General features: G+C 43.6%; 1 protein-coding gene across 1 annotated transcript in view; it reads right to left on the bottom strand.

The window, feature by feature from the left end:
- LOC145865463 (protein sidekick-2) overlaps positions 1-27748 on the bottom strand; it is a 73242-nt gene that overhangs the window by 13116 nt on the left and 32378 nt on the right. Inside the window, exons 3-10 of the mRNA XM_082970364.1 lie at positions 22024-22135; positions 21500-21690; positions 20839-20922; positions 8791-8985; positions 5684-5800; positions 2937-3104; positions 1259-1361; positions 342-518 (exon numbers count right to left, since the gene is read on the bottom strand). Of these exons, the coding sequence (XP_082826490.1) occupies positions 342-518; positions 1259-1361; positions 2937-3104; positions 5684-5800; positions 8791-8985; positions 20839-20922; positions 21500-21690; positions 22024-22135 (1147 nt within the window). The remainder of the gene's footprint in view (positions 1-341; positions 519-1258; positions 1362-2936; positions 3105-5683; positions 5801-8790; positions 8986-20838; positions 20923-21499; positions 21691-22023; positions 22136-27748) is intronic.

Here is a 27748-nt window from a genome sequence, read left to right as displayed (position 1 = left end):
GAGATGAGACAGGAGAGATGAGACAGGAGAGCTGAGACAGGAGAGCTGAGACAGGAGAGATGAGACAGGAGAGATGAGACAGGAGAGATGAGACAGGAGACAGGAGAGGTGAGACAGGAGAGGTGGGACTGGAGAGGTGGGACTGGAGAGGTGGGACTGGAGAGCTGTGCTACAAGAAGACAATGAGTAAGAGGTGGCAAAAGAACGAGAGGTCAGAAAGTTAGAAAATGTTGAAGGTATTTTTCTGTGTGTGTTAAAAAGAGACAGGATGAACAAGAAAGAGAGACAGAGAAAACAAGAGGATGATAAAGAGGGAGAGAGAGATATGTCGATGGTGTTACCTGACTCGGAGGTGTGCGCTGCGTGAGTCGTTGCCTCCTACCGACATAACCCTACAGGTGTAGGTCCCGATGTCACCTGACCAGGTCTGGGAGATGTGGAGGGTACCATCCGGGTCCAGCCGGATACGGGGGATAGACTGGGCGTTGATGACCGAGCCCTCCTTCTCCCACACATACCTACAGTTTAGAGGTCCAATGCAGACATTGTTATCTAAATATCAAATCATTTCTGGGTAACAATTAAGTACTTTTCAACTAAAATGGTCAAAAAGAAAAAAAATGACTTCTTATCAAATAACAATTTCTCAAGCAAGAATTTTACTAGGACTGTCTGGGAGTGGTCTGAGTGAGGATGGGATAAACTGTAACTAGCTGTAATTGGCAGAGGTTTGGAACTCTCTTTCTTATTGGTCTATTAACTAATTTACTGCCAAAACTCCATCCCACCAAAACAGACTGAAATTTCAGGCGGCCTTTTCAAACAGCTCTTACACAAAAAGGGCATAATCATACATTTCCCAATTTCACAGTATCATTCCATCCTCATAGTGTGAAAAATATATATATAGAAGACAGGAAATCACGTTTTTGACTGCATTGAGCCTTTAATACACAGTTGCTTCTTGACATGCACAGCAGGTGTGACCTGCCCCTGTGACCTTGTCATATTGTGCAATGTTAGTGTGTGTTGTTGTATGTAAGGTTGGAGAAAAGTGTGTGTGTCCGTGTGTGTATAAGATGCTTTGTGTGCATCTCACTCGCTCTGTGTGTGTGTGTGTGTGTGTGTGTGTGTGTGTGTGTGTGTGTGTGTGTGTGTGTGTGTGTGTGTGTGTGCAGTGTGTCTGTATAAAAGTGTACTGTGTGTGTGTGTGTGTGTGTGTGCACATAGTGCTTGGTGTGTGTGTGTGCTCTCCTACCTGACAGTGACACTGGGGTCGTGTGTAACTCCACAGGTCACGGTGGCCTTGGTGCCTTTGATGACACTCTGGTCCTGAGGGGGGGTGTTGATACGGGTGCGAGCTGTAGGGAGAGAGAGTGGGTGTATGAACACACACACACTAGAAATAGAAGGATGCAGTGCGTGCTGCACATTCTGATTTCTCCAAGTGGCACGTTGTCCCTGGATCAAGTCACACGTTGTCCCTGGATCAAGGCACACGTTGTCCCTGGATCAAGTCACATGTTGTCCCTGGATCAAGTCACATGTTGTCCCTGGATCAACAAACATTTTGTCCCTGGATCAAGTCACATGTTGTCCCTGGATCAAGTCACATGTTGTCCCTAGAACAAGTCACATGTTGTCCCTGGATCAAGTCACACGTTGTCCCTGGATCAAGTCACACGTTGTCCCTGGATCAAGTCACACGTTGTCCCTGGATCGAGGCACACGTTGTCCCTGGATCGAGTCACACGTTGTCCCTGGATCGAGTCACACGTTGTCCCTGGATCAAGTCACATGTTGTCCCTGGATCAAGTCACATGTTGTCCCTGGATCAAGTCACATGTTGTCCCTGGATCAACAAACATTTTGTCCCTGGATCAAGTCACATGTTGTCCCTGGATCAAGTCACATGTTGTCCCTAGAACAAGTCACATGTTGTCCCTGGATCAAGTCACATGTTGTCCCTGGATCAAGTCACATGTTGTCCCTGGATCAAGTCACACGTTGTCCCTGGATCGAGGCACACGTTGTCCCTGGATCGAGTCACACGTTGTCCCTGGATCGAGTCACACGTTGTCCCTGGATCAAGTCACACGTTGTCCCTGGATCAAGTCACACGTTGTCCCTGGATCAAGTCACATGTTGTCCCTGGATCAAGTCACATGTTGTCCCTGGATCAAGTCACATGTTGTCCCTGGATCAAGTCACATGTTGTTCCTAGAACAAGGCACATGTTGTCCCTGGATCAAGTCACATGTTGTCCCTGGATCAAGTCACATGTTGTCCCTGGATCAAGTCACATGTTGTCTCTGGAACAAGTGTCACGTTGTCCCTGGATCAAGTCACACGTTGTCCCTGGATCAACAAACATTTTGTCCCTGGATCAAGTCACATGTTGTGCCTGGATCAAGTCACATGTTGTCCCTGGATCAAGTCACATGTTGTCCCTGGATCAAGTCACATGTTGTTCCTAGAACAAGTCACATGTTGTCCCTTGATCAAGTCACATGTCGTCCCTGGATCAAGTCACATGTTGTCCCTGGATCAAGTCACATGTTGTCCCTGGATCAAGTCACATGTTGTCTCTGGATCAAGTGTCACGTTGTCCCTGGAACAAGTGTCACGTTGTCCCTGGAACAAGTGTCACGTTGTCCCTGGAACAAGTGTCACGTTGTCCCTGGAACAAGTGTCACGTTGTCCCTGGATCAAGTCACACGTTGTCCCTGGATCAAGTCACACGTTGTCCCTGGATCAAGTCACATGTTGTCCTTGAATCAAGTCCATCGACCAATCAGATAATAGTCTACTATGTAACATAATTGAAATGTGTAAGATTTGGCAAGTCTCCCCAGGATCGACACAGTGCACTAGACCCCCCCCCCCCCCCCCCCCCCCCACCCCCCACACACACACACACACACACACACACTCACCCCACACCACAAGGTCAGCAGCAGCCTCGTCTATGCCCCGGGAGTTGCTGGCCATGCAGGTGTAGGTGCCAGCGTCTGATATGTGGGATGGGGAGATGAGCAGGCTGCCTGACTCCAGCAAGGTGAACCTGGGCAGCTGAACAGAACCACTGGCCAGAACACGCTCACCTGGAAGGACAAAGAGAGAGATCGAGAGAGAGAGAGAGAGAGTTTGTTTGCTGGGGACAGTAATACGTCTTTTGTAATTTCTTAGTTTTATTGTCACATGCACAACAAGTACAGTGAAATGCTTAACAAGCTCTTCCCAACAGTGCAGTAATCAATGTCAAAATAGAACAACTAATAATAATAATAATAATAATAATAATAAACTAAATTAAAATATATACAGCACCAGTCAAAAGTTTGGACACACTTACTCATTTAAGGTTTTCTTTGTTTTTACTACTTTCTACATTGTAGAATAATAGTGATGACAACAAAACTATGAAATAACAAATGTGGAATATCAAAATATATTGACATTTTAGATTCTTCAAAGTAGCTCCCTTTTGCCTTGAAGACAGCATTGCACACTCAATCAACTTCACCTGGAATGCTTTTCTAAAAGTCTTGAAAGAGTTCCCACCTATGCTGAGCACTTGTTGGCTGCTTTTCCTTAACTCTGCGGTCCAACTCATCCCAAACCATCTCAATTGGGTTGAGGTCAGGTAACTGTGGAGGCCAGGTTGTCTGATACATTACTCCATCACTCTCCTTCTTGGTCAAATAGCCCTTACACAGCCTGGAGTTGTGTTGGGTCATTGTCCTGTTTAAAAACAAATAACAGTCCCACTAAGTGCAAACCCGATGGGATGGTTGCCATGCTGGTTATGTGTGCCTTTCTAAATACATTCTGAATAAATCACTGACAGTGTCACCAGCAAAGCACCCCCACACCATCACACCTCCTCCTCCATGCTTCATGGTGGGAACCATACATGCAGAGATCATCCGTTCATCTTCTCTGCATCTCACAAAGACACAGTGGTTTGAACCAAAAATCTCAAATTTGGACTTATCAGACTAAAGGACAGATTTCCACCGGTCTAATGTCCATTGCTTGTGTTTTTGGCCCAAGCATGTCTCTTCTTTTTGTTGCCCTTTAGTAGTGGTTTATTTGCAGCAATTTGACCATGACGGCCTGATTCACGCAGTCTCCTCTGAACAGTTGATGTTGAGATTTGTCTCTTACTTGAACTCCGTGAAGCATTACTTTGGGCTGCATTTTCTGAGGCTGGTAACTCGAAGTTATCCTCAGGAGCAGAGGTAACTCTGGGTCTTCCTTTCCTGTGGTGGTGCTCATGAGAGCCAGTTTCATCATGGAGCTTGAAGGTTTTCGCGACTCCACTTGAAGAAACATTCAAAGTTCTTGACATTTTCAGGATTGACTGACCTTCATGTTAAAGTAATGATGGACTGTTGTTTCTCTTTACCTATTTGAGCTGTTCTTGCCATAATATGGACTTGGTCTTTTATCAAATAGTGCTATCTTCTGTATTCCATTTTTATTTATCCATGCAAGTCAGTTAAGAACAAATTCTTATTTACAATGACAGTCTACCGGGGAACAGTCGGTCAACTGCCTTGTTCAGGGGCAGAACAACAGATTTGTATCTTGTCAGCTCGGGGATTCAATCCAACAACCTTTCGGTTACTGGTCCAATGCTCTAACCACTAGGATTCCCGCCGCCCCAAATACCACCTCTACCTTGTCACAACACAACTGATTGGCTCAAACACATTAAGAAGGAAAGAAATTCCACATATTCACTTTTAACAAGGCACACCTGTTCCAGGTGACTACCTTGTGAAGCTGGTTGAGAGAATGCCAAGAGTGTGCAAAGCAGTCATCAAGGCAAAGGGTGGCTACTTTGAAGAATCTCAAATATAAAATATATTTTGATTTGTTTAACACTTTTTTGGTTATTGCATGAATCCATATGCGTTATTTCATAGTTTTTATATCTTCACTATTATTTTACAATGTAGAAAATAGTAAAAATAAAGAAAAACCCTGGAATGAGTAGGTGTGTTCAAACTTTTGACTGGTACTGTATATAATACAGAAAACACGAGAAATAAGAAATATGACATGTCTGATGTCATATTTCTTTATGTTTAAAGCTGGAATATGGAACTTTCTGGGTGACCCGACCAAATGCACATAGAAATGTGAGTTATAGATCTCTCATTCTCATCGAAAGCAAGTCTAAGAAGTACATATTTTCTATGTGTGCCATTTATATGCTTCCAGTTCTTACGTTTAGTTTTTGCATCTTTTACTTTCAGTTTTTCACAGCAGCTTCAAAAAGCTGACAATACAATATTATTGGTTATATAATATATTTCACAGCTCTTTAGAAGGTACAATGATTCTTTACATGGAAATTATGCAAACTATTAGAATTTTAGTAACCAGGAAATGGCGGAGTGATTGCTGTATATTGTACCTTTAATTATTTTTTAAATAAAACATTTAATAAACCAATGTATACTATTAATCTGCATGAGCTAGATAGACTGGTACCATGGGAGATGTGCATTCACCCATCCTATTGCAGATAGTTGAGTAATGCTATGATTGTATTGTTCCATTCTGTTTAAGTCCATTGTTTATACATCATGGAAAAAAGCAGCCATATTGTGAATAGTCACCTATGACATAGTGTGTGCCTGGTTGAGTGGTGCATTGGAGAGAGTCTGACCTTTCTGCCAGGTGATAGCTGGTCTTGGTGCTCCTGATGTTTCACAGTGGAGAATGACTGACATGCCGTCAATCACCGTGCTGTCAGATGGTCCAGCTGTGATGTTAGGGGCAATGCCTGAGGACACACACACACATTGCCTCAAATGACAAAGGCAGGTAGAGGGCTACAGAGAGGTGAAAGAGAGAAGTCATCTTCAATAGGAACTCATCTTCAAATCCATCCAGACATTTATTGGCTGTGTCTGTTACAGACTTTCTCTGTCCTGGATCTCATTGTTCAGTAGCACTAACACTCCCAGGATTAACACAGCAGTCACCCACCTTTCATTTCCTTCATACCTTCCTCTCACAACCCAGAAAGAGAGGGAGGGAGTGGAGGGAGGGAGGGGAAAGGGAAAGAGACAGGGCGATAAAGCATTCTCCCCCGCTCACAACAGGGGACTAATTAGGAAGCATGTGACAAATAACATTTGATTTGATTGAGTCCTAGAAGATGACAACAGAACATGCCACTCATCCAACTGACAGAGAGAGGAAAAGAGGAAGGTAAAGAAAGAGAGAAAGAGAAGGGAGTGGTATGGGGCAAAGAGATATAGAACAGGAATAAATAGGGAGAGAGAGAGAGAGGGAGGCAATAATACTAGGAAGGATATGACATAAGATGGTGACACAGGTAGAGAGAGGGAGGGAGGCAATAATACTAGGAAGGATATGACATAAAATGGTGACACAGGTAGAGGGAGGGAGGCAATACACTAGGTAGGGTATGACATAAATGGTGACACAGGTAGTGAGAGGGAGGGACAGAAAGATTCCTTCACTCTGTTAACATGGTCACATTAAGTAGTACACATCAATGAGACATGTTCACAGAATAAGTCAAATAAAGGACACAAGTAAAAGAATGAGTAAAAGGAGTTGTAGCCAGAGTAAAAGGATTAGTAAAATGAGTTGTAGCCAGAGTAAAAGGATGAGTAAAAGGAGTTGTAGCCAGAGTAAAAAGAGTTGTAGACCGAGTAAAGGGATGAGTAAAAGGATTTGTAGACAGAGTAAAGGGATCAGTAAAAAGGGTTGTAGACAGCATACAAGGATGAGTAAAAAGAGTTATAGCCATAATAAAAAGATGAGTAAAAAGAGTTGTAGCCAGAGTAAAGGGATGAGTAAAAGGATGAGTAAAAGGAGTTGTAGCCAGAGTAAAAGGATGAGTAAAAGGAGTTCAAATCAAATCAAAGTTTATTTGTCACGTGCACCGAATACAACAGGTAGACCTTACAGTGAAATGCTTACTTACAGGCTCTAACCAAAAGTGCAAAAAAGGTATTAGGTGAACAATAGGTAAGTAAAGTAATAAAACAACAGTAAAAAGACAGGATATATACAGTAGCGAGGCTATAAAAGTAGGGAGGCTACATACAGACACTGGTTAATCAGGCTGATTGAGGTAGTATGTACATGTAGATATGGTTAAAGTGACTATGCATATATGTTGAACAGAGAGTAGCAGTAGCGTAAAAGAGGGGTTGGCGGGTGGTGGGTGGTGGAACACAATGCAGACAGCCCAGTTAGCCAATGTGCGGGAGCACTGGTTGGTCGGCCCAATTGAGGTAGTATGTACAAGATTGTACAGTTAAAGTGACTATGCATATATGATAAACAGAGATTAGCAGCAGCGAAAAAGAGGGGTTGGGGGGTTGGGAGGGGCACACAATGCAAATAGTCCGGGTAGCCATTTGATTACCTGTTCGGGAGTCTTATGGCTTGGGGGTAAAAACTGTTGCAAAGGCTTTTTGTCCTAGACTTGGTACTTCGGTACCACTTGCCATGCAGTAGAAGAAAGAACAGTCTATGACTGGGGTGGCTGGGGTCGTTGACAATTTTTAGGGCCTTCCTCTGGCAACACCTGGTGTAGAGGTCCTGGATGGCAGGCAGCTTAACCCCAGTGATGTACTGGGCCGTAATCACTACCCTCTGTAGTGCCTTGCGGTCAGAGGCCGAGCAATTGCCGTACCAGGCAGTGATGCAACCAGTCAGGATGCTTTCGATGTTGCAGCTGTAGAACCTTTTGAGGATCTCAGGACCCATGACAAATCTTTTTAGTTTCCTGAGAGGGAATAGGCTTTGTCCTGCCCTCTTCAGGACTGTCTTGGTGGGTTTGGACTATTCCAGTTTGTTGTTGATGTGGACACCAAGGAACTTGAAGCTCTCAACCTGCTCCAATACAGCCCCGTCAATGAGAATGGGGTGTGCTCGGTCCTCCTTTTCCTGTAGTCCACAATCATATCCTTAGTCTTGGTTACGTTGAGGGATAGGTTGTTATTCTGGCACCACCCGGCCAGGTCTCTGACCTCCTTCCTATAGGTTGTCTCGTCGTTGTTGGTGATCAGGCCTACCACTGTTGTGTCGTCTGCAAACTTAATGATGGTGTTGGAGTCGTGGGTGAACAGGGAGTACTGGAGGGAACTGAGCACGCACCCCTGGGGAGCGCCAGTGTTGAGGATCAGCGTGGCAGATGTGTTGCTACCTACCCTCACCACCTGGGGGCGGCCCGTCAGGAAGTCCAGGATCCAGTTGCAGAGGGAGGTGTTTATTCCCAGGATCCTTAGCTTAGTGATGAACTTTGAGGGTACTATGGTGTTGAACGCTGAGCTGTAGTCAATGAATAGGATTCTCACATAAGTGTTGCTTTTGTCCAGGTGGGAAAGGGCAGTGTGGAGTGCAATAGAGATTGAATCATCTGTGGATCTGTTTGGGCGGTATGCAAATTGGAGTGGGTCTAGGGTTTCTGGGATAATGGTGTTGATGTGAGCTATTACTAGCCTTTCAAAGCACTTCATGGCTACGGACGTGAGTTCTATGGGTCGGTAGTCATTTAGGCATGTTGCCTTTGTGTTCTTGGGCACAGGGACTATGGTGGTCTGCTTGAAACATGTTGGCATTACAGACTCAATCAGGGATATGTTGAAAATGTTGTAGACACAGTAAAGGGATGAGTAAAATGAGTTGTAGACAGCGTAAAAGGAGTTGTAGACAGAGTAAAGGGATGAGTAAAAACAGTTGTGGACAGAGTAAAAGGAGTGAAAAGACTAGAACAACAGGAAAACTCACTAGTGACAGCCAGGTAGGTGTTGGTCTGCACCTCTCCTGCCAGGTTCCGTGCAAAGCATTGGAACATCCCTGTGTCATCAGGAAGAAGGCCGTTGACCTGCAAACTGCCCCCGACTAACACCCTATACCTGGGGGTTTTCACTGGGCTGATGGGCACCGCATCCTTATACCACACAATGTCTGGTTGAGGCACACCTACAGGAAGGATAGAAGTAGTTAATTAAATACTGGGAAAGCATCAAACACACATATGTCTCCAAATGTCGACATTTGTGGGGACATTTAATCAAACACACACACACACCTGTACATGTGGACATGTGGGGACATGTAATCAAACACACACCTGTACATGTGGGCATGTGGGGACATGTAATCAAGCACACACACACACCTGTACATGTGGACATGTAATCAAACACACACATACCTGTACATGTGGACATGTGAGGACATAGATAACAAACACAGACACAGATAGATACACATGATCATGCTCTAAACTCATACATGTGGGTCCATATGGACACAGATAGATACACGTGATCATGCCCTAAACTCAAATATGTGGGTCAAAATGGTAACTGCCAAAATAAAGGAAACACTTGAGTAAATTAGGGATACAAAGTATGTTGAAAGCAGGTGATTCCACACAGGTGTGGTTCCTGATTTAATTAAGCAATTAACATCCCATCATGCTTAGGTTCATGTATAAAAATGCCCAGCAGCCCATTATTTTGGCTACCATAGCTAGAAGAGATCTCAGTGACTTTGATGAGGGGTCTCAAAGACACAGGTTTAACCTAGGGGGCAGCATTGACACGGCTGGATAAAAAACATACCCGATTTAATCTGGTTACCACTCCTACTCAGTAACTAGAATATGCATATACTTATTACATATGGATAGAAAACACCCTAAATTTTCTAAAACTGTTTGAATGGTGTCTGTGAGTATAACAGAACTCAAATGGCAGGTCAAAACCTGAGAGATTCCTTTACAGGAAGTGGCCTGTCTGACCATTTCTGGAACTTCTTTGCCATCTCTATCATTTACTAAGGATCTCTGCTCTAACGTGACACTTCCCACGTCTTCCATAGGCTCTCAGAGCCCGGGAAAAAAGAGAATGTCGTCATTCCAGCCCCAGGCTGAAACACATTATCGCCTTTCTCAAGTGGCCCATCAAGAGACACTAGCTTATGCGCGTGACCCCGACCGCCCCCGCCTTTGGGATTTTTTCCTCTGTTTGCCGAAAAGGAGATTCCCTGTCGGAATATTATCGCTTTTCTACGAGAAAAATGACGTAAAAATTGATTTTAAACAGCGGTTGACATGCTTCGACGTACGGCAATGGAATACTTTGAATTTTATTGTCAGGAATTGCGCCAAGCGCGCGACACTTCTTTACTATTTCGGATAGTGTCTGGAACGCACGAACAAAACGCCGCTATTCGGATATAACGATGGATTATTTTGGACCAAACCAACATTTGTTATTGAAGTAGACGTCCTGGGTGTGCATTCTGACGAAGACAACAAAAGGTAATGACATTTTTATAATAGTAAATATGATTATGGTGAGTGCTAAACTTGCCGGGTGTCTAAATAGCGAGCCCGTGATGCCTGGGCTATGTACTTAGAATATTGCAAAATGTGCTTTCACCAAAAAGCTATTTTAAAATCGGACATATCGAGTGCATAGAGGAGGTCTGTATCTATAATTCTTAAAATAATTGTTATGCTTTTTGTGAACGTTTATCGTGAGTAATTTAGTAAAATGTTAGCGAATTCCCCGTAAGTTTGCGGGGGGTATGCTAGTTCTGAACGTCACATGCTAATGTAAAAAGCTGGTTTTTGATATAAATATGAACTTGATTGAACAAAACATGCATGTATTGTATAACATAATGTCCTAGGGTTGTCATCTGATGAAGATCATCAAAGGTGAGTGCTGCATTTAGCTGTCTTCTGGGTTTTGGTGACATTATATGCTGGCTTGAAAAATGGGTGTCTGATTATTTCTGGCTTGGTACTCTGCTGACATAATCTAATGTTTTGCTTTCGTTGTAAAGCCTTTTTGAAATCGGACAGTGTGGTTAGATTAACGAGAGTCTTATCTTTAAATGGCTGTAAAATAGTCATATGTTTGAGAAATTGAAGTAATAGGATTTTGAAGATTTTGAAAATCGCGCCACAGGCTGGCAGTGGCTGTTACGTAGGTGGGACGAATTCGTCCCGCCGGTCCCATAGAGGTTAAAGGATGTGTATGCATGTATGAGTGGGTGTGTGTCTCAGTCACCAGATCTCAACCCAATTGAACACTTATGGGAGATTCTGGAGCGGCGCCTGAGACAGTGATTTCCAACAGCATCAACAAAACACCAAATTATTGAATTTCTCGTGGAAGAATAGTGTCGCATCCCTCACCAAAAGAATTTCAGACGCTTGTAGAATCTATGCCAAGGTGCATTGAAGTTGTTCTCACGGCTCGTGGTGACCCACGCCCTAATAAGACACTTTATGTGGGTGTTTCCTAATTTGGCAAATATTTAGAGTACCAGGCAAAAATTTTGACAAACCCACTCAATCAAGGGTTTTTCTGTATTTTTACTATTTTCTACATGGAAAAATCTAGTAACCAAAAAGTGTTAAACAAATCAAAATATATTTTCGCTTTAGATTCTTCAAAGTAGCTACCCTTTGCCTTGATGACAGCTTTGCACACTCTTGGCATTCTCTCAACCATCTTCACCTGGAATGCTTTTCCAACAGTCTTGAAGGAGTTCCCACATATGCTGAGAACTTGTTGACTGCTTTTCCTTCACTCTGCTGTCCAACTCATCCCAAACCATCTGAACTTGGTTGAGGTCGGGTGATTGTTGAGGCCAGGTCATCTGATGCAGCACTCCATCACTCTCCTTCTTTGTCAAATAGCCCTTACACAGCCTGGAGGTGTGTTGGATCATTGTCCTGTTGAAAAACAAATCATAGTCCCACTAAGCGCAAACCATGGGATGGCGTATCACTGCAGAATGCTGTAGTAGCCATGTTGGTTAAGTGTGCTTTGAATTCTAAATAAATCATAGACAGTGTCACTAGAAAAGCACCCCCATACCTCCTCCTCCATGCTTCACAGTGGGAACCTCACATGCGGAGATCAACCGTTCACCTTCTCTGCATCTCATAAAGACACGGCAGTTGGAACCAACAATTTGGACTCATCACACCAAAGGACAGATTTCCACCGGTCGAATGTCCATTTCCCGTGTTTCTTGACCCAAAAGTCTCTTCTTCTTATTGGTGTCCTTTAGAAATGGTTTCTTTGCAGCAATTCAACCATGAAGGCCTGATTCATGAAGTGTGCCCTGAACAGTTGATGTTGAGATGTGTCTGTTACTTGAATTCTGTAAAGCATTCATTTGGGCTGCAATTTCTGAGTTACAGTTAAGTCTAATGAACTTATCCTCAGCAGCAGAGGTAACTCTGGTTCTTCCTTTCCTGTGGCGGTCCTCATGAGAGACAGTTTCATCAAAGTGCTTGATGGTTTTTGCGACTGAACTTGAAGAAACGTTCAAAGTTCTTCAAATTTTCCGAATTGTCTTAATGTAATGATGCACTGTTGTTTATCTTTGCTTACTTGATATGTTCTTACCATAATTTGGACTTGGTCTTTTACCAAATAGGGCTATCTTCTGTATACCACTCCTACCTTGTCACAACACAACTGATTGGCTCAAACGCATGAAGAAGGAAATACATTTCACAAATGAACAACATACACCTGTATAAACCTTTTAAGGATCGGACCTTTTTTTAATTTTTGCCTAAAATGACATGTCCAAATATAACTGCCTTTAGCTCAGGACCTGAAGAAAGGATATGCATATTCTTAATACCAGTTGAAAGGAAATACTTAGAAGTTTGTGGAAATGTAAAATGAATGTAGGAGAATATAACTAATTAGATCTGGTAAAAGATAATACAAAAAAACATGCCTTTTTTCCCCAATATCTTTGAAATGCAAGAGAAACGTCACAATGTACTATTCCAGGTCAGGTGTAATTTCGATTTTGGCCCCTAGATGGCAGCAGTGCATGTGCAAAGTTTTAGACTGTTTTAATGAAAGATTGCATTTATCTCCAAAATTTTGCATCAAGACTGCCCAAATGTGCCTAATTGGTTTATTAATACATTTTCAAGTTAATAACTGTGCACTCTCCTCAAACAATAGCATGGTATTATTTCACAGTAATAGCTACTGTAAATTGGACAGTGCAGTTAGATTAACAAGAAGTTAAGCTTTCTGCCCACATCAGATATGTCTATGTCCTGGGAAATGTTCTTGTTACTTACAACCTTATGCTAATCACATTAGCCTACATTGGTTGCTCCACTAAAATTTGTTTGATTATGCTGCAGGATTTAGAGATCATTTGTGGTTTAGTACGGTACCCTGCGTCACCACTTCATATCTCCAGACCAGCGCAAGGGGGAGTTAGAGAACTGATTATGCTTTTGAGTTCTACTGTGTCTCTAATTGACAATGAACAGGCGACATAAACCTATATAGAAACTGATAATTGTGCACAACTTCAGAATTACTTACTAAAACTGTTACAATAAAGTTTTTATTATTTTATTTTGTTAGGATTATTTTGCTCTGACTGTAGTACTGTAGCCTACCCCCGACCTGTCATGTTGAAACAGCACCTGAGTGGCACAAAGGTCTAAGACACTGCATAGCAGTGCAAGCTGTGTTGCTACAGTTGCTGGTTCAATACCTGTGTCAACAACGGGATTGCCTTGCAGTTCTCCAGCCTTCTTCTTGAATGAATACGCTATTGTCCGGTTGGAATATTATGGACGTTTTATCTTAAAAATACCCTAAGGATTGATTGTGAACAACGTTTGACATGTTTCTACGAACGGTAATGGAACTATTTGACTTTTCGTCTCGGGTACTGCGCTTGCGTGTTATGCCTTTGGATAGTGATCTGAACGCACAAACAAAACGGAGGTATTTGGACATAAATATGGAGTATTTCGAACAAAACTAACATTTCTTGTGGAAGTAGGAGTCCTCGGAGTGCATTCTGACGAAGATCAGCAAAGGTAGGTAAGACAATATTTGTAATACCAATTCAGAGTTTTGTTGATGCCAGAACTTGGTGGGTAGCTGTATAGCTTGCTTCGATGGCTGAGATATGTATTCAGAATATTGAACAATGTGCTTTCTCCATAAAGTTATTTTGAAATCTGGCAAAGCGATTGTGTCAAGGAGTAGTGTATCTATAATTCTTTCAATAACTGTTGTAAATTTTATCAACGTTTATGATGAGTATTTTTGTAAATTGATGTGCACATTCACCGGGGGTTTGGTGGGAATACATTTTCTGAACATCACGCGCCAATGTAAAATGCTGTTTTTGGATATATATATGAACTGCTGCTCGATCATCCAATTTTTCCAACTTAATTGAGGAAAATAAGAACAATCCAAAATGTATTTTTGATACTGTCGCAAAGCTAACTAAAAGCAGCATTCCCCAAGAGAGGATGGCTTTCACTTCAGCAGTGATAAATTCATGAACTTCTTTGAGGAAAAGATCATGATCATTAGAAAGCAAATTACGGACTCCTCTTTAAATCTGCATATTCCTCCAAAGCTCAGTTGTCCTGAGTCTGCACAACTCTGCTAAGACCAAGGATCAAGGGAGACACTCATGTGTTTTAGTACTATATCTCTTGACGGAATTATGAAAATAATCATGGCCTCTAAACCTTCAAACTGCATACTGGACCCTATTCCAACTAAACTACTGAAAGAGCTGCTTCCTGTGCTTGGCCCTCCAATGTTGAACATAATAAACGGCTCTCTATCCACCGGATGTGTACCAAACTCACTAAAAGTGGCAGGAATAAACCCTCTCTTGAAAAAGCCAAACCTTGACACAGGAAATATAAAAAAACTAACGGCCTATATCGAATCTCCCATTCCTCTCAAATATTTTAGAAAATGCTGTTGCGCAGCAACTCACTGCCTTCCGGAAGACAAACAATGTATACAAAACGCTTCAGTCTGGTTTTAGACCCCATCATAGCACTGAGAATGCACTTGTGAAGGTGGTAAATGACCTTTTAATGGCGTCAGACCGAGGCTATGCATCTGTCCTCGTAGACCTTAGTGCTGCTTTTGATACCATCAATCACCACATTCTTTTGGAGAGATTGGAAACCCAAAATGGTCTACATGGACAAGTTCTGGCCTGATTTAGATCTTATCTGTCGGAAAGATATCAGTTTTTCTGTGGATGGTTTGTCCTCTGACAAATTAACTGTACATTTGAGTGTTCCTCAAGGTTCCGTTTTAGGACCACTATTGTTTAAACTAAATATTTTACATCTTGGTCATTCAGAAACATAATGTTAACTTTCACTGCTATGCGGATGACACACAGCTGTACATTTCAATGAAACATGGTGAAGCCCCAAAATTGCCCTCGCTGGAAGCCTGTGTTTCAGACATAAGGAAGTGGATGGCTGCAAATGTTCTACTTTTAAACTCGGACAAAACAGAGATGCTTGTTCTAGGTCCAAAGAAACAAAGATATATTCTGTTGAATCTGACAATTAATCTTGATGGTTGTACAGTCGTCTCAAATTAAACTGTGAAGGACCTCGGTGTTACTCTGGACCCTGATCTCTCTTTTGACGAACATATCAAGACTGTTTCAAGGACAGCTTTTTCCCATCTACATAACATTGCAAAAATCTGAAATTTTCGGTCCAAAAATGATGCATAAAAATGAATCCATGCTTTGTCACTCTAGGTTGGACTACTGCAATGCTCTACTTTCCGGCTACCCGAATAAAGCACAAAATAAACTTCAGTTAGTGCTAAATACGGCTGCTAGAAACTTGTCTAGAACCAAAAAATGTGATCATATTACTCCAGTGCTAGCCTCTCTACACTGGCTTCCTGTTAGGCAAGGGCTGATTTCAAGCCACTGCCACTCTAACCTGGTGGTCCCAGCGCGCACGACCCACGTGGAGTTCCAGGTCTCCGGCAGCCTCTGGAACTTCCGGTCTGCAGCCAACAAGGCAGAGTTAATCTCAGCCTATGCTACCCTCCAGTCCCTCGACTTCTTGGCACTGACGGAAACATGGATTACCACAGATAACACTGCTACTCCTACTGCTCTCTCCTCGTCTGCCCACGTGTTCTGGTCAGCGGGGTGGTGGCACTGGGATCCTCATCTCTCCCAAGTGGACATTCTCTCTTTCTCCCCTGACCCATCTGTCTATCGCCTCCTTTGAATTCCATGCTGTCACAGTTACCAGCCCTTTCAAGCTTAACATCCTTATCATTTATCGCCCTCCAGATTCCCTTGGAGAGTTCATCAATGAGCTTGACGCCTTGATAAGTTCCTTTCCTGAGGATGGCTCACCTCTCACAGTTCTGGGTGACTTTAACCTCCCCACGTCTACCTTTGACTCATTCCTCTCTGCCTCCTTCTTTCCACTCCTCTCCTCTTTTGACCTCACCCTCTCACCTTCCCCCCCTACTCACAAGGCAGGCAATACGCTTGACCTCATCTTTACTAGATGCTGTTCTTCCACTAATCTCATTGCAACTCCCCTCCAAGTCTCCGACCACTACCTTGTATCCTTTTCCCTCTCGCTCTCATCCAACACTTCTCACTCTGCCCCTACTCGGATGGTATTGCGCCGTCCCAACCTTCGCTCTCTCTCTCCCGCTACTCTCTCCTCTTCCATCCTATCATCTCTTCCCTCTGCTCAAACCTTCTCCAACCTATCACCTGATTCTGCCTCCTCAACCCTCCTCTCCTCCCTTTCTGCATCCTTTGACTCTCTATGTTCCCTATCCTCCAGGCCGGCTCGGTCCTCCCCTCCTGCTCCGTGGCTCGACGACTCATTGCGAGCTAACAGAGCAGGGCTCCGGGCAGCCGAGCGGAAATGGAGGAAAACTCGCCTCCCTGCGGACCTGGCATCCTTTCACTCCCTCCTCTCTACATTTTCCTCTTCTGTCTCTGCTGCTAAAGCCACTTTCTACCACTCTAAATTCCAAGCATCTGCCTCTAACCCTAGGAAGCTCTTTGCCACCTTCTCCTCCCTCCTGAATCCTCCTCCCCCACCCCCCTCCTCCCTCTCTGCGGATGACTTCGTCAACCATTTTGAAAAGAAGGTCGACGACATCCGATCCTCGTTTGCTAAGTCAAACAACACCGCTGGTCCTGCTCACACTGCCCTACCCTGTGCTTTGACCTCTTTCTCCCCTCTCTCTCCAGATGAAATCTCACGTCTTGTCACGGCCGGCCGCCCAACAACCTGCCCGCTTGACCCTATCCCTTCCTCTCTTCTCCAGACCATTTCCGGAGACCTTCTCCCTTACCTCACCTCGCTCATCAACTCATCCTTGACCGCTGGCTACGTCCCTTCCGTCCTCAAGAGAGCGAGAGTTGCACCCCTTCTGAAAAAACCTACACTCGATCCCTCCGATGTCAACAACTACAGACCAGTATCCCTTCTTTCTTTTCTCTCCAAAACTCTTGAACGTGCCGTCCTTGGCCAGCTCTCCTGCTATCTCTCTCAGAATCACCTTCTTGATCCAAGTCAGTCAGGTTTCAAGACTGGTCATTCAACTGAGACTGCTCTTCTCTGTGTCACGGAGGCGCTCCGCACTGCTAAAGCTAACTCTCTCTCCTCTGCTCTCATCCTTCTAGACCTATCGGCTGCCTTTGATACTGTGAACCATCAGATCCTCCTCTCCACTCTCTCTGAGTTGGGCATCTCCGGCACGGCCCACGCGTGGATTGCGTCCTACCTGACAGGTCGCTCCTACCAGGTGGCGTGGCGAGAATCTGTCTCCGCACCACGTGCTCTCACCACTGGTGTCCCCCAGGGCTCAGTCCTAGGCCCTCTCCTATTCTCGCTATACACCAAGTCTCTTGGCTCTGTCATATCCTCACATGGTCTCTCCTATCATTGCTATGCAGACGACACACAATTCATCTTCTCCTTTCCCCCTTCTGATAACCAGGTGGCGAATCGCATCTCTGCATGTCTGGCAGACATATCAGTGTGGATGACGGATCACCACCTCAAGCTGAACCTCGGGAAGACGGAGCTGCTCTTCCTCCCGGGGAAGGACTGCCCGTTCCATGATCTCGCCATCACGGTTGACAACTCCATTGTGTCCTCCTCCCAGAGTACTAAGAACCTTGGCGTGACCCTGGACAGCACCCTGTCGTTCTCCACTAACATCAAGGCGGTGACCCGATCCTGTAGGTTCATTACATTTTACATTTTAGTCATTTAGCAGACGCTCTTATCCAGAGCGACTTACAAATTGGTGCATTCACCTATAATATCCAGTGGAACAACCACTTTACAATAGTGCATCTAAATCTTTTAAGGGGGGGGGTTAGAAGGATTACTTTATCCTATCCCAGGTATTCCTTGAAGAGGTGGGGTTTCAGGTGTCTCCGGAAGGTGGTGATTGACTCCGCTGTCCTGGCGTCGTGAGGGAGCTTGTTCCACCATTGGGGTGCCAGAGCAGCGAACAGTTTTGACTGGGCTGAGCGGGAACTGTGCTTCCTCAGAGGTAGGGAGGCGAGCAGGCCAGAGGTGGATGAACGGAGTGCCCTTGTTTGGGTGTAGGGCCTGATCAGAGCCTGAAGGTACGGAGGTGCCGTTCCCCTCACAGCTCCGTAGGCAAGCACCATGGTCTTGTAGCGGATGCGAGCTTCGACTGGAAGCCAGTGGAGAGAGCGGAGGAGCGGGGTGACGTGAGAGAACTTGGGAAGGTTGGGAAGGTTGGGAAGGTTGTAGGTTGATGTCCCCGGTTCATGCTCTACAACATTCGAAGAGTACGACCCTGCCTCACACAGGAAGCGGCGCAGGTCCTAATCCAGGCACTTGTCATCTCCCGTCTGGATTACTGCAACTCGCTGTTGGCTGGGCTCCCTGCCTGTGCCATTAAACCCTACAACTCATCCAGAACGCCGCAGCCCATCTGGTGTTCAACCTTCCCAAGTTCTCTCACGTCACCCCACTCCTCCGCTCTCTCCACTGGCTTCCAGTTGAAGCTCGCATCCGCTACAAGACCATGGTGCTTGCCTACGGAGCTGTGAGGGGAACGGCACCTCTGTACCTTCAGGCTCTGATCAGGCCCTACACCCAAACAAGGGCACTGAGTTCCTCCACCTCTGGCCTGCTCGCCTCCCTACCTCTGAGGAAGCACAGTTCCTGCTCAGCCCAGTCAAAACTGTTCGCTGCTCTGGCACCCCAATGGTGGAACAAGCTCCCTCACGACGCCAGGACAGCGGAGTCAATCACCACCTTCCGGAGACACCTGAAACCCCACCTCTTTAAGGACTACCTAGGATAGGATAAAGTAATCCTTCTAACCCCCCCCCCCCCCCTTAAAAGATTTAGATGCACTATTGTAAAGTGGTTGTTCCACTGGATATCATAAGGTGAATGCACCAATTTGTAAGTCGCTCTGGATAAGAGCGTCTGCTAAATGACTTAAATGTAAATGTAAGGTTTTACTGCTAACCTACAAAGCATTACATGGGCTTCCTCCTACCTATCTTTCCGATTTGGTCCTGCCGTACATACCTACACGTACGCTACGTTCACAAGACGCAGGCCTCCTAACTGTCTTTAGAATTTCTAAGCAAACAGCTGGAGGCCGGGCTTTCTCCTGTAGAGCTCCATTTTTATGGTATGGTCTGCCTACCCATGTGAGAGACAGGCTCGGACTCAACTTTCAAGTCTTTATTGAAGACATATCTCTTCAGTAGTTCCTATGATTGAGTGTGGTCTGGCCCAGGAGTGTGAAGTTGAACGGAAATGCACTGGAGCAACGAACCGCCCTTGCTGTCTCTGCCTGGTCGGTTCCCCTCTCTCCACTGGGATTCTCTGCCTCTAACCCTATTACAGAGGCTGAGTCACTGGCTTACTGGTGCTCTTCCATGATGTCCCTAGGAGGAGTGCGTCACTTGAGTGGGTTGAGTTACTGACGTGATCTTCCTGTCTGGGTTGGCGCCCCGCTTTGGGTTGTGCCGTGGTAGAGATCTTTGTGGGCTATACTCGGCCTTGTCTCAGGATGGTAAGTTGCTGGTTGAAGATGGGGCCACAGTGTCTGTCGACCCCTCCTGTCTCAGCCTCCAGTATTTATGCTGCAGTAGTTTATGTGTCGGGGGGCTAGGGTCAGTCTGTTATATCTGGAGTATTTCTCCTGTCTTATCCGGTGTCCTGTGTGAATTTAAGTATGCTATCCTAATTTTCTTTCTTTCTCTCTCTCTCTTTCTCTCTCTCTCTCAGAGGACCTGAGCTCTAGGACCATACCTCAGGATTACCTGGCCTGATGACGCCTTGCTGTCCCCAGTCCACCTGGCCGTGTTGCTGCTCCAGTTTTAACTGTTCTGCCTGCGGCTATGGAACCCTGACCTGTTCACCGGACGTGCTACCTGTCCCAGACCTGTTGATTTCAACTCTCTAGAGACAGCAGGAGTGGTAGAGATACTCTGAATGATCGGCTATGAAAAGCCAACTGACATTTACTCCTGAGGTGCTGACCTGTTGCACCCTCGACACCCACTGTGATTATTATTATTTGACCCTGCTGGTCCATTTGAACATCTTGGCCTTATTCTGTTATAATCTCCACCAGGCACAGCCAGAAGAGGACTGGCCACCCCTCATAGCCTGGTTCCCCTCTAGGTTTCTTCCTAGGTTCTGGCCTTTCTAGGGAGTTTTTCTTAGCCACCGTGCCTCTACACCTGCATTGCTTGCTGTTTGGGGTTTTAGGCTGAGTTTCTTTACAGCACTTTGAGATATCAGCTGATGTAAGAAGGGCTTTATAAATACATTTGATTTGACTTGATATGTACTATCCATAGTGTTGATGTCTTCACTATTATTCTATAATGTAGAAAATAGTTTAATTAAGAAAAACCCTGGAATGAGTAGGTCTGTCCAAACTTTTGATTGGTACTGTATATGTGCATGTGTCTCACCTCGTGCCTGACAGGGGATATCCACAATTTTCTCCATCTCAGCAGTGATGTGTTTCTCTGGTTCCTTCACAAACTGGGGAGGCTCTGAAAGAGAGCGAGAGATATGGTGAGGTAATTGTCAGACAGCTGAAGCAAATAAAAACCTTGAGGAGTACTTAAAGTCTTACGCAAATCTCCTGAACATTGCATGATTTACCCAAAACCTTGAATTTACAACATCCCTTATTCTCAAGATGACATTTGGCCGTCATAATCTGTATGGAACGTAAATTCATGAACACAAATCAAACAAACCAAACAAAAACTATTTAATATTTTGCCATGCTTACCATGTGCATGTAAATAGGCCCCTGATAGGCCCCAGAGTCATACCCTGTACATGTAAATATGCCCCTGATAGGCCCCCAGAGTCATACCCTGTACATGTAAATAGGCCTCTGATAGGCCCCAGAGTTATACTTTGTACATGTAGGTTGGCCTAGGCCCCAGAGTCGTACTTTGTACATGTAAGATGGCCTAGGACCCAGATATATTCTTACCTTGTACATGTAGGTTGGCCTAGGCCCCATACATATTCTTACATTGTACATGTAGGTTGGCCAAGGCCCCAGAGTCAAACTTTGTACATGTAAGTAGGCCTAGGCCCCAGATATTTTCATACCTTGAACATGTAGGTAGGCCCCAGCATTGACAGAAGGCACACTGCTGCTGCGTAGGACCACCTCACACTCATAGAACCCTGAGTCACCGACCACAGGGCCGATAATGGTCAGTCTGCGGTTGAAGTCACTCAGACCACTGGTGACCAGAACCCTGTTCTTCCTCCATGTGATGCTGAGTTTGATCAGCGGTCTGGGATGGAAGAGAGAGAGAGACACTCATGATATTGAAAAGACAGAAATCTATTTACCAAATATCTTTGTGCATTGCATCAGCCAAATACAGACAGATTAGTATTTGACTCATTAATAACTCATTACACATTTGTATAAAAAAGAGTTTTTGTCTCAAAATTATCCATCAAAACCAATCAGTCTGGCAGGAAGACAACAGAGGATCAGTCTGTCAGGAACACAATAGATAATAACAGAGTAGAGACTAGGGAGTGACAGCTAGAGTATGTTGTCACAGTGGGCCTCCGGGGTGGTGGGTGGTGGGTGCGGGGGGGGGGGGGGGCGGGGTTACCTTGCGTTTGCGACACACTCCATGGTGACTTCAGACGTGCCTGACACTACACTGGTGTTTGTTGGGGGGATGATTATGGTGGGGGCGATGGGGTCTGCAGGCCCACCAACATCTAGAGAGAGAGAGAGAGAGAGAGAGAGAGAGAGAGAGAGAGAGAGAGAGAGGAGGAGAGAGAGAGAGAGAGAGAGAGAGAGAGAGAGAGAGAGAGAGAGAGAGAGAGAGAGATATGACCACATCAGAATCAAACAGTGATCAGTGCAATACATATGATACAATCTAAAAGGTATGTAGTTCATATTGAGTGTCCCTACGGATGGTCTGCTCTGATTGATTATATAGCCCAGGCTCATCTTCAGGCCGGAGCCATGTTGTCCGTTACATGTCAGTCTTAATCTAAAATAGTATTTTTTTTAAATCCTCATTATCCCTATAATGTGAAAGTGAAAACTGTTTTTTAGATATTTTTGCAAATGTATTGAAACAGGTCGCCAAGAACACAGTGGCCTCCAAAATTCTTAAATGGAAGAAGTTTGGAACCGCCAAGACTTTGGAGAGGCCTTTGGGACAATTATCTGAATGTCCTTGAGTGGCCCAGCTAGAGCAACAACTTGAACCCGATCAAACATCTCTGAAGAGACCTGAAAATAGCTTTGGAGCAACGCTCCTCATCCAACCTGACAGAGCGTGAGAGGATCTACAGAAAAGAATGGGAGAAAGTCCCCAAATACAGGTAGGGAAGGCTTGTAGCGTCATACCCAAGAAGGCTTGAGGCTCTTATCGCTGACAAAGGTCTGAATACTTATGTAAATGTGATATATCAGGTTAGAATGTTTGATCAATTTACATTTCTAAAAACATTTCCTAAAACCTGGTTTTGCTTTGTCATTATGGGGTATTATGTGTAGACTGATGAGGGGAAAAAAACTATTTAATAAATTCAGCAAAAAAAGAAACATCCCCTTTTCAGGAATTTGTCTTTCAAAGATAATTCGTCAAAATCCAAATAACTTCACAGATCTTCATTGTAAAGGGTTTAAACACTGTTTCCCATGCTTGTTCAATGAACCATAAACAATTAATGAACATGCACCTGTGCAACAGTCATTAAGACACTAACAGCTTATAGACAGTAGGCAATTAAGGTCACAGTTATGAAAACTTAGAACACTAAAGAGGCCTTTCTACTGACTATGAAAGACACCAAAAGAAAGATGCCCAGGGTCCCTGCTCATCTGCGTGAATGTGCCTTAGGCATGCTGCAAGGAAGCATGAGGACTGCAGATGTGGCCAGGGCAATAAATTGCAATGTCCATACTGTGAGACGCCTAAGACAGCGCTACAGGGAGACAGGACGGACAGCTGATCATCCTCGCAGTGGCAGACCACGTGTAACAACACCTGCACAGGATCGATACATCCGAACATCACCCCTGCGAGACAGGTACAGGATGGCAACAACAACTGCCCGAGTTACACCAGGAACGCACAATCCCTCCATCGGTGCTCAGACAGTCCGCAATAGGCTGAGAGAGGCTGGACTGAGGGCTTGTAGGCCTGTTTTAACCTGTTGGGGCTAGGGGGCAGTATTTGCACGGCCGGATAAAAAACGTACACGATTTAATCTGGTTACTACTCCTGCCCAGAAACTAGAATATGCATAACATTTGTAGATTTGGATAGAAAATACTCTACGGTTTCTAAAACTGTTTGAATGGTGTCTGTGAGTATAACAGAACTCATATGGCAGGCCAAAACCTGAGAAGATTCCATACAGGAAGTGCCCTGTCTGACAATTTATTGTCCTTCTGTAGCCTCTCTATCAAAAATACAGCATCTGTGCTGTAACGTGACATTTTCTAAGGCTTCCATTGGCTCTCAGAAGGCGCCAGAAAGTATAATGAGATGTCTGCAGTCTCTGGACTAAGTACAGCAGCAGAGTTTGTTACTGGCCTGCCTGGGGGACAGTGACATTGGAGATGCGCATTCATGTGAATTCTCAATTTTGTTCTTTCAGTCTTTGAATGGATACAACATCGCCCGGTTGGAATATTATCGCTATTTTACGAGAAAAATCGCATAAAAAATTATTTTAAACAGCGTTTGACATGCTTCGAAGTACGGTAATGGAATATTTCGATTTTTTTTGTCACGAAATGTGCTCGCACGTCACACTTTGGATACTGACCTGAACGCACGAACAAAACGGAGCTATTTCAATATAACTATGGATTATTTCGAACCAAAACAACATTTGTTGTTGAAGTAGAGTGCATTCTGATGAAGAACAGCAAAGGTAATCCAATTTTTCTTATAGTAAATCTGAGTTTGGTGAGGGCCAAACTTGGTGGGTGTCAAATTAGCTAGCCGTGATGGCCGAGCTATCTACTCAGAATATTGCAAAATGTGCTTTCACCGAAAAGCTATTTTAAAATCTGACACGCGATTGCATAAAGGAGTTCTGTATCTATAATTCTTAAAATAATTGTTATGTATTTTGTGAACGTTAATCGTGAGTAATTAAGTAAATTCACCGGAAGTTTGCGGTGTGTATGCTAGTTGCTAGTTCTGAACATCACATGCTAATGTAAAAAGCTGTTTTTTGATATAAATATGACCTTGATTGAACAAAACATGCATGTATTGTATAACATAATGTCCTAGGAGTGTCATCTGATGAAGATCATCAAAGGTTAGTGCTGCATTTAGCTGTGTTTTTGGTTTTTGTGACATATATGCTTGCTTGAAAAATGGCTGTGTGGTTATTTCTGGCTATGTACTCTCCTAACATAATCTAATATTTTGCTTTCGCTGTAATGCCTTTTTGAAATCAGACAATGTGGTTAGATTAACGAGAGTCTTATCTTTCAAATGGTGTAAAATAGTCCTCTGTTTGAAAACTTTGAATTATGACATTCTGTGGTTTTACATTTTGCGCTCTGATGTGTCACTGGCTGTTGAATAGTGCGGGACGATTTCCGAACATCACCCCACGATGAAAAAGTTAAAACATGCTTTTCAAAATGTACCACATTTATTAAAAATTAAATACAGAAAAATCTCATTTACATAAGCATTCACACCCCTGAGTGAAAACATGTTAGAATTACCTTGGGCAGCGATTACAGCTGTGAGTCTTTCTTGGTAAGTCTCTAAGAGCTTTGCACAGCTGGTTTGTACATTATTTGCCCATTATTCTTTTCAAAATGTTCACGCTCCGTCACATTGGTTGTTGATCGTTGCTTGACAACCATTTTCAAAACTTGCCATATATTTTCAAGCAGATCTAAGTCAAATCTGTAACTTGGCCACTCATGAACAATCACCGTCTTCTTGGTAAGGAATTCCAGCGTAGATTTGGCCTTGTGTTTTAGGTTATTGTCCTGCTGAAAGGTGAATTCATCTCCCAGTGTCTGGTGGAAAGCACAGTCAATATCTTGGATTTTTCCTGTGTTAGCTCTATTCCGTTTCTTTTTAATCCTCTAAAACTCCCCAGTCCTTAATGATTATAAGCATACCCATAACATAATGCAGCCACCACTATGCAGCCACCACTATCCATAAAATATGGAGAGTGGTGCTCTGTAATGTGTTGAATTGCATTTGCCCCAAACATTACACTTTGTATACAGGACAAAAAGTGAATTGCTTTACCAAACTTTTTGCAGTATTAGTTTAGTGCCTTGTTGCAAACAGGATGCATGTTTTGGAATATTTGTATTCTTTACAGGCTTCCTTCTTTTCACTCTGTCAGTTAGGTTAGTATTGTGGAGTAACTACAATGTTGTTGATCCATCCTCAGTTTTTTCCTATCACAGCCATTAAAATATGTAACTGTTTTATCATTGGCCTCCATTGTGAAATCCTTGAGCGGTTTCCTTCCTCTCCGTCAACTGAGTTAGGAAGGACACCTATATCCTTGTAGTGACTGTGTGTTTTGATACACTATCTAAAATTGAATTAATAACCTCACTGTGTTCAAAGGCATATTCAATGTCTGGTTTTAGGTGCCCTTCTTTGCGAGGCATTGGAAAACCTCCATGGTCTTTGTGGTTGAATCTGTGTTTGAAATTCACTGCCCGACTGAGGGACCTTACAGATAATTGTATGTGTGGGGTACAGAGATGTGGTAGTCATTCAAAAATCATGTTAAACACTATTATTGCACACAGAGTGAGTCCATGCAACTTATTATTTGACTTGTTAAGCATTTTTTTCTCCTGAAATTATTTAGGCTTGCCATAACAAAGGGGTTGAATACTTATTGACTCAAGATATTTCAGCTTTTAATTTTTTATTCATTTGTAAAACTTTTGAAAAACGTAATTCCCCTTTGACATTATGTGGTATTGTATGTAGGACAGTGACAAAAAATACCTTGAACTGCACTTGCCTGCTTTTTATTCACAACAAAATGGGAAAAAAGTCAAGGGGTGTGAATACATTCTGAAGGCACTGTAGCCTGAAGTTAAGGCTATTTTACAAACTAATAAAAACGAACAGTTTTTATTCAACCTTAAAAATGACATACCCAATCTAACTGCCTGTAGCTCAGGCCCTGAAGCAAGGATATGCATATTCTTGGTACCATTTGAAAGGAAACACTTTGAACTGTATGGAAATGTGAAAGGAATGTAGTGTAATATAAAACAATAGATCTGGTAAAAGATAGTACAAAGAAAAAGCCAACCAATGTTTTGTATTTTTTATTTTGTTTTGTATTTTTTTTGTACCATCATCTTTTAAATGCAAGATAAAGGCCATCATGTATTATTCCAGCCCAGGTACAATTTAGATTTTGGCCACTAGATGGCATCAGTGTATGTGCAAAGTTTTTAGACTGATCCAATGAACCATTGTATTTTTGTTAAAAAGACTGTCCAAATGTGCCTAATTTGTTTATTAATAACTTTTCATGTTCAAAATTGTGCACTCTCTTCAAACAATATCATGGTATTCTTTCACTCTATTTTGTGATTATTTTGGCATTATATTCACTTTTTTTGCACAAAATGTATCTATCATTTCTGCTGATGGACAAGAACTTCTAATTTACATTATTTTATAGGATAATATGTTTACTGCTGATATTTATTACTGCAGTTGGGAAAGAGCTTGCAAGAAATGCATATCACTGTACTTGTGCATGTGACAATTAATCTTTAAGTTTTTAAATGGTTGAAAACGTGGTGATAACACATTTAGATCACAGGAAAAGAAATGTTGTGCTTTTAGATGGTTGAAAGTGTAACATGTGGGATACGACCCCGGGTCTCACACGGGAGCATCCAACGTCTTAGACCAAGAGGAAATTTGGTCCGAGGGCAGACACTGGTTTTGGAAGTTTGCAGGCGGGGCTGCCTCATAACATGACCATGAGCAAACATTCTCACTAGATTCACCCCCCTTTGACCTCCTCCACAATGAGAGACCACCCTACTTCGGGCACCAATGTAACACACGGGATATGAATCAGAGTCACTCATGGGTGCAACCGATGTCTTTGACCGTTAGACCATGAGGAAATTCTCTTTTGGTCTGAGGGCAGACACTGGTGTTGAACATCGCAGACGGGGGCTACCTCATCACATGACCGTGATCAACTGTACCCGACTCATGTCCATTACAAAAGCCTAGATTTTGTGTTTTTACTTAACCAGGCAAGTTAGTTAAGAACACATTTTTATTTACAATGACGGCCTACCCCTAACCAAGACGACGCTGGGCC

This window comes from Salmo salar, chromosome 01, assembly GCF_965601325.2.
Source record: "Salmo salar chromosome 01, fSalSal1, whole genome shotgun sequence".
NCBI classification, from domain to species: domain Eukaryota; kingdom Metazoa; phylum Chordata; class Actinopteri; order Salmoniformes; family Salmonidae; genus Salmo; species Salmo salar.
Note: the sequence above shows the minus strand (reverse complement) of the source record. Positions and strands in the feature narration are given on the sequence as shown.